The 15057-nt window shown below is 35.0% G+C and overlaps 2 protein-coding genes across 2 annotated transcripts; one reads left to right on the forward strand and one right to left on the reverse strand.

Annotated features, from left to right (window-relative positions):
* Positions 1-1030: 1030 nt before the first annotated feature.
* Positions 1031-6115, forward strand: LOC119601394 (exportin-5). The gene is made up of 2 exons (XM_037952315.1): positions 1031-5172; positions 5298-6115. The coding sequence occupies exon 1, from the start codon at positions 1388-1390 to the stop codon at positions 5138-5140; it is 3753 nt and encodes a 1250-aa protein (XP_037808243.1). The 5' UTR covers positions 1031-1387; the 3' UTR covers positions 5141-5172; positions 5298-6115.
* A 2199-nt stretch (positions 6116-8314) lies between these two features.
* On the reverse strand, positions 8315-14012 carry LOC119601385 (cytokine receptor). Its single transcript, XM_037952303.1, has 4 exons — positions 12364-14012; positions 11526-11832; positions 10711-11458; positions 8315-10615 (listed from the first exon to the last, which is right to left on the reverse strand). The coding sequence occupies exons 1-4, from the start codon at positions 13524-13526 to the stop codon at positions 9042-9044; spliced, it is 3792 nt and encodes a 1263-aa protein (XP_037808231.1). The 5' UTR covers positions 13527-14012; the 3' UTR covers positions 8315-9041.
* Positions 14013-15057: the final 1045 nt, after the last annotated feature.

The following is a 15057-nucleotide window of genomic DNA, read 5'->3' on the forward strand; positions in this document are numbered from 1 at the left end:
CAAAGGCCTTAGTTTACATTCAACGTGAAATTCGTTAAAACGTAGTGAAATATTTCGGATTGAATTTAACTTTTATTTGTTAATCTTATAAACTCATAAATCCGAAATATTATACAGTTCAAAAATTGTATAGTATTTGACAGATCTTTAGATAGAACATTAAAATAGAGAACATCAGGGAGTCGCTAAACGTATTCGGGTTTCAAGATTTCCTAGTGAGTTGGACAGTATATGTGATTAAAATTTATCTAATAGTATGGCAAAAATATCAAAAAGGATTGTATATAAGATTTCTCTAAAAACATGGGAAAAATATCAAAAGTGATTTCATTCACATTCAACGCAGTAAAATATTGCTTTTTTATGTTAAATTTTATTAAGTCCCAAATTTATATATGACAATTTAAAAAATAACGATTTTTAAAATATTTGCTTCCTGAATAACACTTTTCAATCCCTCGGATTCCGTTTTTGTTTAATATCGTAGAAAATTAAAAAGCAGCTTCAAAATTTGCCGGTTTAATTCGATTGTAGGCCGCCGCCGATATTTTTAGCTTTAGCAGCCTTCGATAATGTTTGTCGGCGCAGCGCTCTGCATAAGATAATATTGCCGGTTTTATTTTTTTGCAGTATTTTAAATACGTTATTACTCCAAAATAAAGGTTTTTTATTATTTAACAGGAACATTTTCATCAATAATTATATGAAAACAACTTGACATTAAGAAATTTATTGCCAAAATAGCACAAATACGAAATAAGTTGTAATTAACTTATATGCAATTTTTATAAAACTGGCAACTCTAGCCTAAACTTCATTTTCTACGAACAAGCAAAGTGTATTAATACAGTGGCAGCATATGCATAGCTGATTTTTTTTTTCTAATATTGAAAAACAAAAACAACAGGGAAGTTTTGACAGCATGTCTGCTTAGAACAAAAACAACGGGCAATTTTTGACAGCTATGTAGCTGTATAACAAACACAATTGGCTGTGGTTGTTGTGTATGTTTGTTGCATTAGAAGTACTGTCGACTCTATTAATACACTTTGCGAACAAGTAAATTTTTTCTACACACATTTTTTTTGCTGTGAATGAAGTTGGTGTTTTTTATGAAAAATTTATACAAGAGAATTTTTACATAAAATTTTTAATCGTTATAAAAAAAATAGCAAAGAAATAGTGTGAAAACAACTAAGATAGTAATTTTAAAATTAAAATAGCCAAACATTTTTAGTAATAATAAAAATTAGTTTGAAAAAAAGGAAGAACAAGCATAACACCACCACAATACGGCAGGCAGCACGCGTCTATATTTGCAATATTTTAAGAAGCTGTTGAAATTCATTCGCTGAGCAAAAAATAATATATAGTACTGCGTTTGGAGATGACACAACATAATAACGTGTCTGCTTTGGCAGACGAATTGTCAAAAGCTGTAGAGCTAATCATGCATCCACAGACTACTCAGCAGGCCCGTATGGAGGCGTACATGGCATGCGAAAGATTCAAGGAGGAAAGTCCTCTTTGTGCCCAGGTTGGTTTATTTCTCGCCAGCGGTCAATATTCGCAAAATGTGAAACATTTTGGCCTCCAATTAATGGAGTATACCATTAAATTTAAATGGAATTGTATATCACAGGAAGAAAAATTATTCATTAAGGAGCATGCAATGAAACTACTATTAATGGGCGTGGGTCCGGCAGAAGATCGATCACTTTCACATCTAAAAGACGCAGTGTCTCGTATAATCGTAGAAATGATTAAAAGAGAATGGCCACAACAGTGGACCACTTTGTTAGCTGAATTGTCTGATGCCTGTACAAAAGGTGAGGCTCAAACAGAGTTAGTTCTGTTGGTATTTTTGCGTCTTGTAGAAGATGTTGCGCTTTTACAAACAATTGAATCTAATCAAAGAAGAAAAGACATGTACCAGGCCTTGACCAATAACATGAATGATATATTTGAGTTTTTCTTGCGTCTCGTGGAATTGCATGTGACATCATTTCGTGAGGCCACTGGACAGGGAAATTTTCAAAAAGCGAATGCCCACAGTAGAGTTGTGGAAGTTGTCCTACTAACATTGACTGGCTTTGTGGAATGGGTTTCTATAAATCATATTACTTGTAATAATGGCAAACTTTTGCAAATTTTGTGCATTCTCTTGAACGATAAAGCATTCCAGTGCAATGCTGCCGAATGCCTTTCACAGATAACAAATCGCAAAGGTCAGGTGAAAGAACGTAAACCTTTGTTGTTGCTTTTTGGAGAAGAACCAATGCGTTATATATTCTCGGCTTCACAAATGATACCCGCAGACAGCAGCGTTACTAATTTGGAACAAAATCATCAATTCCTGAAAAAATTAGTTCAAGTTCTTAGCGGCATGGCACAACAATTAGTGTTGCTATGGGGCAAAGAAGAAGGAACAATTCAGAGACCCCCACACCTTGAGATATTCCTGGAGTGTTTGTTGTATTTGGTACGTCATGCATCTCTTAATGTGGCCCATGGTGCTGCTTTAATATGGAATGTTCTATTGAAACATGACGCCATCTCAAAGGATCCCAGTTTAGTTTCCTACATTCCAAAAATAATTGATGCAGTAGCTCCGCGCATCATTAAGACTCCTTATCCGACAGCCCGTTGTTTAACTGGTGGAGGTCCAAATGTTGGCTCCACAGCTTCATACATCTGCCTGGAGTATGATTCTGAAGAAGAATTTGCTGTTTTCTTTTATAGATGTCGCACAGATTTCTTGGAAATATTCAGGCAATCCACATTAGTACAGCCGTTAGTGACGTTTGCATATTGTGAACAGTGGCTAAATCTTCGTTTGGCAAAGGCTCATTCGGAACGTGGCAATGTGCAGTGCAGTGTTTTGGATCCCAGCTATTTAGAATGGGAAGCCCTAGTTTCTGTACTTGATGGCGTCCTTAGTCGCGTTTTAATGGTAGCCGAACGTCCTTCAGTACCAGCTGGTCTACGATTGCTGGAAGACTGCTTGAAACTCGAAACTGACAACCCATTGACTTTATCCATACTTCTGTCATGCATTTCAGCTCTCTTTGTGTTCCTAAGCATGTCATCGTGCCAAATTACACCCAACAATTGTGTGGCCATGAGTGGTGTATCGTTGCTGCCAAGAGTTTTAGAGAAAATTTTCAATGCTTTAATATTCCGAGATCCAAACGATCCAAATCCATCGCATCAACAGCCGCTGACACCACGAGTTCAAGCCTGCAAAAATCTTCGTCGACATGCTGCTTCTCTTATAGTGAAATTGGGCCATAAATATCCTCTGCTATTGTTACCCGTTTTTGATCAAATCAATTCTCATGTAAAATCCCTGTTTCAACAGTCGCAGCATCCCATTAGTAAAATGGATCGCGTTACTCTGCAGGAGTCTCTATTGCTGATCTCCAATCACTTCTGTGACTACGGACGTCAGTATGCATTTATAGGAGAGATAATGCGCGACAGCTTGCCTCATTGGTCAGCTTTTTCGCATGCTTTTAAGTCCGCCTTGGACTTTATGCATTTTGTTGGTTTAGACCAGACTCCTGTATACCCCATTGAAAATGATCCCTGTTGTCCGCATCGTAGTACACTCATAGACGCATTGTATATTGTGTTGGGTGTGATCAAACGTTGCACCTGGCCCGATGATCCAGATCGCGCATCAAGAGGTGGATTTGTGGTGGGTTTTACCGAACTAGGCAATCCTATATGTCGTAATCCAGCTTCGCCACATGTCATACCACTGTTGCCACATATCCTGTCGCTTTTGCGAGTATTGAATGAACTGTTCAAACCGGAGGCAATTGCTGGACTTTCTGAAGGTTATCGCAATATACATTCTATGCTGGAACATGAAAAGAAAGTGCTGATGGGCGTCTGTGCAGTGCCAGCTGATCCCTTGGATCCTTCCGTAAAGAAACCACCAACACCATTTGATAAAATGCAGCAATTTATGACCCTTGTGTACGAAGGTTGTTATCATATGATGGGCTCGGCTGGTCCGTCACTTGGTCGTGATCTCTATCAGCTTGAAGGTGTAGCAGATGCATTAATTAATAGCGCGTTTACATGTTTGGATGATTTGCCAGATTATAGAGTACGCCCTATTGTGCGAGTGTTTTTAAAGCCTTTTGTTTACTCCTGCCCTCCGGCATTTTACGACACTGTCTTATTGCCCATATTTGCCCATATATCGCCGATTATGTTTAATCGGCTAACTACCCGTTGGGTTTACATAACATCTCTGTATGAATCGGGTCAACTTAACGACGAAGAACAATCGAACGACACCCAGGAAGTACTCGAAGACATGCTTAATCGTTCGCTGACACGTGAATATTTAGATGTTCTCAAGGTGGCGTTAGTGGGAGGACAAATTGGTCAGGATAATAGTGCTGCCAACAATGCCACGGCCACTTCAAATCTGCCATCAGATGTGACAATGGATGCTGAAGAACATTCCATGGACGGAGTAGCCCATACCAGAGCTGCCCAAGCTGCATTGCTTTCAGACATCATCAGTGACTTAGGTGCTAAGCTGTTGCGTAACCCAGCCACTAGTAATTACATATTAATGACTTTACTCGGTGCTCTTTCTTGGAACGATGGTACTTGCAATCTTAAAGCGGTAAACGTTTCTGCTCCAGTCATGCGTTTCCTAGCTGCCGAACAGTTAATGGATTCCAACAAGGCCGTAGCAGCCTTTACAGCCGTTTTACGCGGCCTCCAAGTGCATGGCCAACATGAAGCCAATCAAGCTGGTCTCATTACCTTAGGTGTTCAGTTCTATGAACTTTTACGTCCCAAATTCCCAACACTTTCGGAAGTACTACAAAGTATTCCGAACGTTTCGTCGGCCGATGTGCAAAAGTTCGATGAAAAAATTGCCGTTGCACCCGTCAAGGGCAATAAGGTGGATAAGGCTAAAAAGGATTTGTTTAAAAAACTGACAGCACCTCTTATTGGCCGCAGCATTAATCAACTATTTCGTCACGAAATCAAAATAGCGAACTTGCCACCGATGTCATCTCATAAATTGAAAAATCCTTCGGCCGACTTCATCGACACAAATCAAAATTCAGGTCTTACCAATCTATTCCACGCACCAAATGATAAGTGACATCCATTGTAAAATATATAAAAATTATATATGTGAGTATTTCAACAAAAATTTATGTTTATTGTACAAAAGACTAAACTTATGCTTTATTATATTGAAATGGAACTTTTTCCTAGTAACGATTTTATTCAATAATATTTTTCAATATTTATTTCAGATTTAAAAAAAATTCATTTTGATATTTAAAGTATGTATTGTACTAAATATGTATGTATATCAAGCGTAATATAAATCAGATGTATTGTTGAGGCAACACTTAATTCGAATAGTCTATTATAACGAAATTATGGACTTGCAAAGAACTACAACAAACAAAATCTTAAAATTCCTGAGTAAAACTCTTAACTAAGAAAAGTATCACTGTACTTTTCCTTCTAGCTGTACTGATAGAAGAAGATGAAAATAATGATGATGATTTATGATGCTCTAGCAACTAGTTATTTATTATTTTTAGCAACTTTTTTTTAAATTTTATTTAACTTAATTCAATTAATCAAATATTGAGGCAGAAGTTGATGATAATTATTATTATAAAACTTAAAAAAATGCTTAATTGATTTTTATAAGAAAAATCTATAAAATCAAACACCCATATTATACAAAATCTAAAACTACTTGTTTGTTATGTATGTTTTGAAATCATTACGTTTTTGGTTTATTTCATTTTATAGAATGTTACAAATTTATTTATCTTTTTATTTCCATTGTTTAATTTTATTGGAGTTTTTTTAAATTTTTTACTTTATTATTTGCATTTTTTTAATAACATGTAACGCAAAATTTCTGTTGAAAGGAAATTATTATTAGAAACAAATTTATTGAATATAATTATTTTATAACGAATACACATAAAATTGAATATTTAAATTTATATTATGTAAATGTAATGCTAAGATTTTTTTATTATAATTATGATTATTATTTATGAAATAAGAAATTAAATACAAAATGAAAATAAATTTAAACGAAATTATTATGAAAGAAAATCTAACATTTTGTAATTAATTTATTGTTTATCTATTTATAATTTACTAGTGCTGATCGGTTGGTGTAGCAGTCCCTAGATTGGAAACGTGGACTCTCCACGTAAAGATCAACATATGTATATGATTCTCATATTGAATTTAGGCGTCGTAGTCGATGGAACCCAAATACCGACTGTGAACCACCCAAAGATTTTGGGGGTCACCTTTGACAGCCTGTTTACCTCCTCAGCTTATGCCGCTGCAATCACGCACAGATTGCGAAGTAGAAACAAGGTCCTCAAAGCGCTAGCCGGATGCACTTGGGGAATAGACAAAGAAATCTTGTTGGTTACCTATAAAACTATTGGCCTGTCAGTGGTCAATTATGCTGCTCCAGTATGGTCTCCTTCGCTGAGTGATACCCAGTGGAGAAATATTCAAAGCTTCCAAAATGCTACGGACTGTAACGGGCTGCATGCAAATAACTTCGGAGCTCCACCTACACGAGGAAACGAAGGTCCTCGAAGTCAAGGAACATATTGTCATGCTGACTAAACAGTTCATCCTGGGATGTCACCGGAGGAGCCATCCCAACTTTAACATCACACAGTTGGATGCTCCCCCGAGGCATGTCAGGAAGAACCTTCGTGTATACGAGCATATGAAGATATGTGCGGGATCCCTTGGATCGGAGTTCGTATACAGCATTATTGAACAAGATTCATAGAGGTGCCATCAATACCGCGGTTTCAGGTTACCGCATGAATGTTGTTCTTGGAGGTCTCCCACCGCCCATAGCAGAAATAGAGAAGAACCTGCCGCGGAAAACAAGAGTTGCTCTGGCACAATTGAGATCGGGATGGAGCAACAGGCTCAACGCCTACTGGTCCCGCATAGACCGTGCCGTCCCCAATATATGCCCAGCATGTGGACAGGGTCCCCAAGATAACCACCTCATTTTCAACTGTCCAGCCCACCCTACTTCACTTAGCCCAATGGATTTATGGACTAACCCTCTTAAAGTAGCCCAATTTCTTGGCTTCGACCTAAATACAGAACCCCCGGATTAAAAATTGTATAGTTTAAGCTGTTACAACAACAACAACCTTCAAATTGTAAAATAATCGGTTCGGGAATTTGATTGTGTTTTCTCACTTATAACTTGGGTTTAATTGTCCAATAACACTCAGTTAAACTAAGATAATTCACCCCTATTCGATTACGTTTCCACATTCAGTTACGCTACGATCGAAAATTGGTATTCCAACAAGAAACCAAATCGAAAGAAAAAGAAGAAGCAATTCCATATTATTTCAATGTTTTACGATTGTGTGTATTCTGCATTACGATCGTAACTACGTTTTAGTAAGTTGTTATTTTAGTGGCGGAGCCTTGAATCGAAATGCAGAATACCAAAGTTGCCAAACGGAGAAAATTTCGATTCGAAATTTTAGATTAAACTAGGTTTACACAAAGAATGTAGATTATATTTATCAGAAAAACCCGTCCAAAGTGTAATTGACTAAAATGTAATACTTAAACGCCAGTAATACACACCTCGCGACCAATTGAATACATATGTATGTATGTATTTTAAATTAAATTCTGATAGTGGCTAGTTCTCTTAACTAAAATGGCTGAATGTTTGGCCGAGTGGCTATTTAGGCGAATTTAACAAATTCGCTTACAGAACATGTCATCAATGTATACTGGACATATTGAGTGTTTATACATAAACACCAGTCGTGTCGGAACTCATATAGGAAATGGGAGATCGCGGAATATTAGAGAAAACCCCTGCTACAATTCATTGCTACACGGACTTTTCTGAATGATATTTAAGAAGAACTTTTTGATACTTTTAGTACAGTACGCTTGTAAATGCATCACAGAAATTATGATGCGCAAACGAAAACGGCATGAACTGAGCATCAGCATCGCAAACTAATTATCAGATGCAATGCTGTAATGTAATTCTCATAGAAAAGTCTCGAAAAGTCCCAAATCTTAAATAATTCTATTAGACATGCATAATGGATTCCAAAATAACGGAGATATTGCGAAATATGATTTTTCCACTATTTTAAATATATTTCGTAGGCAATGTTCAACTATGATACTGAATTTCACAAAAAGTTTAAAACCAAATGAAAAACACCACCTTGCGCCATAACCCCAAAGAAAATTTGTGGAAAGTTTATAGTTTTTGAAAATATACGATATTTCTTTTATTTCAAAAATAATAAAGCAATATAAGATTTATTTTGTTTTACAAAAATGTAAGGCCGCACTTAAAAAACTAACGTCTTACTTTTGTTGTTGTCTAAAATAAAGTAAGTACATACATACAATTGTATTTTGGGAAACTAAAATAAAAAAATCAACATGATTAATGAAAATGAAAATTGCATATAAAAATGGTTACGGACATGAGTATTAAACTACAAAAAAAAAAAAAAAAATAAAGAAAAAAAAATAAAACAACGGTGGTTAAAATAAAACTTAAAAGTAAAAATATATGTAAAAATCACATTAGAAATGGGTGTTAAGAAAAGAAATAGAGGTGAGATTTTTTTTTGCATGATTATATTCAATCTTAGAACTAGACTTAACAATTAAAAATTTTGATCTCAAAACGAGTAATAATAGAGAACTTATATTAAAATACTTTTCCATTTTATATTAAATGTATGATTTGTGGTTTGTTAAAAAATATATAAATTTTAAACAGTATTCACGGAGGAGTTTTTTACATTATGGACGTATTGAACGAGTTTTTTTTAGCATTTTTTTATGTGTGGGTAGGGAAGCCAGCTCTCACATCATTTTCCATTTGTCTGTAGTTTAAGTAATAATGTTGCCCTGTTGTTCTTTTAAACTTAATTGTAATAAATAATACAACATATAAAAAAAGTAAATTCAGTTCTTAGCTCAAATTAATGATTATGCTGATGTTGAGCAAATATGTTTAAATCTTGTTGAGTAACATAGCCGGATATAACGCCGGTTTTCGTAATATCATCAGCGCCTTCAACATCATCATGAGTCTCAATTGGTGGGGGATTTGTATTTGAAACCTCTGCTACATGTTGAGTATGATTTTCATTTTGTGCTGCTAAGGAGGTGGGCAAATTTAATTTAGTTAGACTCTCTATTGTGGTATAGCCACTGTTATTGAATGGTGAAATATTTTCACCTGTTGTAGCCAAAGGATTAGTAGTAGATGATTTATTATTAAACAAATTTTGCAAATCTTGTTGCAGTACATAACCGTCCGTATTAGATGGCGCAATGGCGTGTTCGTGTTGGTTGTTGGGTTTTGCAAGGACATTGCTTAAATTTTGAACTGTAATATAACCACTTGTAGCTGCCGGTATGGTTGGTAATTGTGTACTATTTCTAACCTGTTCCTCCTCCTCTTCGTGAGTATTAAACGTTTGCCAGGGCTGTAACATTGATTGTTTAATATAGCCATTGTTATTGGGAAATATGGTTAGAGGTGAACGCTCTAAATCCCCGTTATTACATTCAGATCCTTCCGTGCTTTCAACTAAAGAATCGGCTGATGTAGAAGCCGAATTTAGACTTTCTTTTAAATGCTCTTTTTCAAACTCATCAGGATCTACATCGCCCGGAATATTTACTTCGGAAATATTTGCAGTTTCTAGACTACAACCCAAGATATGCTCGTTTAGAGCATCACCACTATTGTGCACACCTCCACCACCGCCTAAATAACCTGAATCATTGCCCAAAGATGCTAACAAATGATGATGTTCATTGCGAAAATTGAAATCGTGCATACGGGCTGCAGTTAGCCATTGATCTTCAACAGCTCTTGTATCCTTGATCGTATGACTACCACTGCCAAAATCGCCGGGAAAGCCAGTACCTGCCTCTTTAGTAAAGTACGTTTCCAGACCAGCTGGAAGGGTACAATTAATATTTGCCATTTTATTATATTTCTTACGAGCCATATACAATGCAGCCATAACTCCCAACGACATGGCAACTACAATTAAAGCAACTGTGGTTATTTTGCTCATAGGACTTGATGAGCATGAATGTATAACTGTAGTTTGCCACTGTGATCTGTACAGTTCATACAGCGTATTATTCATATATTTTTGTATGTTCTCAAAATACTCTGGAGACTTTGAATATTCACCCATACATTCCAAATCGTCATTGTTCTTATAAATATCATCATCAGTAGGCGTTTGATAACTATTGGCCATTGATGCATTTTTCTCTGCCAGAGGAGCTGCATTAACTGCCCGCACATCGACCGTAGTTTTATATTCGGCTCCTATACAGTTTGGAAATTTACTAAATGAACATGTAGATGCTCCCATAATAATACTAATTCGTCTTCTTATTACTTTATCATTATACATTTCAGTTACGCGAACTTCGTAGAAGTCAATAGAACCACTTGGTTTTACTGGTTTATTCCACAACATGATATTTTTCTTATTGTCATTCGGTCCAATAACGGGCGGCGAGGGAGCTGGAAGTAAAGTAATGCCAATTTTAGAGATGCTATTGGAAATTATCGTGCAATTACTTTATATAAAAGTAACAAAGATTTTCTATTATACTTACTGCCAATTGCCGTTACAAAATGAACATCATTACTCGTTTCTGACCTTTCGACAGTTTCCGCCAACACATACACTTTGTAGGCCGTAAAACTCTCCAGATTCTCGAGAAGATACGTGCGTGTTGAAGCATTCACTTCGATTTGATCATTATTTAGCATTATAATGTATTTACGTATTTTACCATTTGGATAAGTTGGTTCAAACCACTTTATTGTTGCACTGGTATTGGTAATACTTTCAACGCGCAATTGCCTAGGCGGAGAGGGAGCACCTTCTAAAGTACGAACAATTTGCGGATCACTTGGTTTGCCTTTTTTAGTACGCCAGAACATTAACATAGTTACTTTATATGTAGTGAATGGTTTTAAATCTCGAATAAAATATTTTTTATCATATTTTCTGGCCAATTTTGAGATGACTTTATTGTTTAGACATGTTGCATTTTCGGCCGTTACATCGTTAGCCACTTCACAGTAGCTTATATTAAAGCCATCTAAGATAGAGGGACACACACGTTCAACACTCCACTGAACTTTAATCGAATTTTCTAATGCCACTAATTCTGGTTCCATTTTAACTAAATCAATATTAACTATATCCATGGAGCAATCTGTCCAGTGAAGGCCGGTATTAAACTTGTCATAATTAGCGGAGACTGCCAAGTTAAGCACACGTTCTTCTGAAGCATTTTGTGGTTGAGTAGTAAAATTTAGCTGGGCAGCAGGTAGATTTTGAAAATGCATCGATTCCTATAACACAATAATTTTAATTATCATTTTTATTTATTATTTTTTTCAACTATAATATATAACTTACTTTGCATTCATTGGGCAAAGCACGTTTGGTATAACACCAATACACCGTAAAGCTTAAAAGTCCCGTTAACTTTTTAGGGTTTCGCCATGTTAAGGTGTAGGTACGATTATTTCCATGATATACATTATGTATATCGAGAGGAGTATACTCTTTTTGATTCCTTTGATTTGTAGGATAAATAATTAAACGACTGGCCTCCAGTGATTCTCCTACATGATTTTTACTACGTATTTCAAATTCGTAATACAAATCTTTTTGCCAAAAGAACTTGGCAAGGTTTTTCTCTTGGTGCCATGGCTTTAAATCTCTGCAAAAAAAGTTTGTAGGAAAAATTGATTTTAATTAAAAAATAAAACAGTTTTCAATCTATGTGAGAGTTTGCAAATAAATTGGTTTTAAATTAATTTGCTTTTCGTTGTAAATTATGTTTACATTTATATTCACTTATTAAATAATAAAGAAATCATATTATCTAACAAATTGTATATCTATATTTTTAATGAAAATTTGTTCACAAGAATTTAAAATTCTTAAGAAATGTTTTTATGTGTATTGTAAGTACGAGAAGTACACGTTTGTATTGTGTTCTTTCTACACAGTGTTTTGGGTATTTGAATTCTTGGAATCTGTATTAAATATGTACATATGTATATACATACATATCTATCTGTATTGAAAAGAATCATGAAAAAATAAAAATATTTCCCAATTTCGAAAATTTGTTTTAAAAATGTATGGTTTTTTAGTATCTCTTTAAAATTCAAAATAATTTTAAATACAATACATAATAAACGAATTCAAATCGCACCTATAAAATAATTTCTAAAACGTTACTTACGATAATTTCCCATCAGGCTGTATTGCTGTTATTACATACGTAAAATTGCTGCCATTATAATCCTGTGGCAATAGTTCCTCCCAATAAACTGTAATACGAGTTTCTGTTGAATCAATATAGAAACTGCCTGGCTGAACACGCGGTGGACGCTGTGGTCGTCGAGCAGCTGTACGAAATTTATAAACAAACTGTTCACTCCATATGGCATTTGGATGACGGACACGAACTCGTATCATCAATTTATAATGCCAATATGCATAAGGTAAATTATTGAGCCGCAGTCGTAACTCATTGTGCTCGCGTACGGGCGCTTCGCGCGTCAGTATTGTTGAGTTTTCCGGTTGCAATAGAACCTCCCATTCTAAACCTTTAATACGATACTTTTCCCAAGTTGCCATTTGCCAGGATAATTTAATGCTGTCCACGGTGAGACTTTCAACACGCATTTTCTCGCCTGGCTTGTCGGGTATCATTATTTCGAAATTGTTTATATCAAAGCGTTGGATTAGTGGTTGTTCGTTGGGTTTGACAAGAGCATTTCTCGATTCAATTATAAAATGATACATTTCCTGATAACGTTCACTCAGCGATGTATTGCAAACAACCAGATTTCGATCATCGTAATTGCATCGGGGCTGATAAATGTAACTAGCGTACTCATTGTAGTAAGAAACATTGTAGGTAGTTAGTATGGGATTAGCTGGCTTAGTGAAATTACAGATCATATGATCAAAATCGTAACTACGGCATGAGAAATCTTTGACAGGTCTAGGTTTAGAACCCACAAACACTTTGGTCTCCATTATAGCATCAGGCCCACATTTACAACGATATTCTGTTTGTTGCTCGCTGGCATTATGTACCATGTATATGATGGTGGTACTATTAACGGTGACAATATTTTCTCGCGGCAACTCTTTATTTGTTCGGCCAATTACGAAATGCAAACAAGTGGAATTTATACCGGGAAAAGTTTTTGGGTTCATATAGCATGTTATATTAAAATCTTTTCCAATAGCTTCCTCTACAGTGATGGGTATAGTCTCACCGGGATGGTTATACATTCTATTAGCATCTACTGACATTGATCTATTGCAAGATAACAGACCTGTTGTCAGTAGTAATATGAATATAAACATGTACTCATTAATGTTATTAGTCATTTTATTTATATTTAAATGTTTTTATCACGTTTTGTTGTAATATTTGTATAAAATACTTTTATCCGTAGCCTTTTGGCCCATTAAAGTCCTTTACGCAGCCCCTATAAAGTGGCTTTTCTTTGTGTATGTGTTGAGTTTGAATTTGTTTTTCCAGGAAATCCGTTTAATTTTAGTGTGTTGTTTTTCTTGGAATTTGAATTTTAACTACCAGGTATTTTCACAATTTTCTAGCCAAATTTGTATAGTTTTTATAACTTTTTTGTTTGGATATTATTTTTAATGCAGTTATTTCTTTATTTTTTAAAGTTTTTATTAATTTTTTTGTTTTATGTTGCACTTTAATGAAGCACTTAAATTTTCAAAATTCTTGGAAATTTGTATTTGGTAGTTTCATTGTTGTTGCTTTATATTTTTTGCTGCTGTGATTTCTACTGTGTGTTTACACATGCGAGCGAGTTGTGTGTGAAAAATGTTATGCGACAGTTGCCACACTGTAATAATTTATTTTAACTTTTAATGCTGCCAGGTGATTTATAATTGGCGATATGACGACTTTTGTAATTTCTAGAGAAATTGACTGGTTGTATGACTATTGGTTACCGTTATACTACGGATGTTGGATGTTGCGAAAGCGAATAATAAATTTTATTTCTGACAAATGCAAATAGTATAGGGCAGCGAATTTTAATTTCAATTCGCTAAGATTTAGCAAATGCGAATGTAAAAAAGTAATTCGAATTCGCATATTTGAAAGCGATCATTCGTTACATCCTTACGCTATATTTATTTTCCATTTTATATTTAGAAGATTTTAAAATATTAAATACACATAAGTCAAAATGATTATTATAGTTTAAGTTTGTTAGACAATATAAAAAGCAATACAAAAATGTCCGTCCGTATGTAGGGACTTTCCGACATATCAAAACTGTCGGACTTGGAGGGGTCAAAGTTGGACATTTTGGTAACTTTTCAGCTATTGGTCCTATCTATTTCTTCACTATTTCCAAAAAAAATTAGTTTAAAAAACAAATTTTTTATTTTTTTAATGGGCCCTTTTTTGCTCAAAAGAAAGCTTATACAATTTCCTTTAAGAGAGTCCATTTTGAAAAAAGAAATTTAAAAAACTATAAATTTTTTTGAAACCGTGAAGAAATAGCTGTCTCAACTGCTTTGGACAATTTTTCCTAGGACCAATTGGTCATTTAACAAAAAAAAAACCTGTATGTATGACCAAAATGTCCAATTTTGACCCCCTCTAACTCCGGCAGTTCTGGCCTACTATCCAATGGTACTAACCTTTTCAAAAAATACCATTTTCATAAAAATACTATGCGGAATAGTAAAATTTTAAAGCGCCTTGGCGACACAGCAAATTGTTTGACTCAAACGGTAAGTTTTTTGATTGTGTTTGTAAAAAAACTCACACCGCATATATACATGTGAGTTTTTTTCCACTAACACAATTAAAAAACTTACCGTTTGAGTCAACAAATTTGATGTGTGGCCATGTCGCTTAACAGCTGAAGTA

Source organism: Lucilia sericata, unplaced genomic scaffold (genome assembly GCF_015586225.1).
Source record: "Lucilia sericata isolate MDLA Ls3-8-SP2 unplaced genomic scaffold, ASM1558622v1 Contig000161F_arrow, whole genome shotgun sequence".
Classification (NCBI taxonomy): domain Eukaryota; kingdom Metazoa; phylum Arthropoda; class Insecta; order Diptera; family Calliphoridae; genus Lucilia; species Lucilia sericata.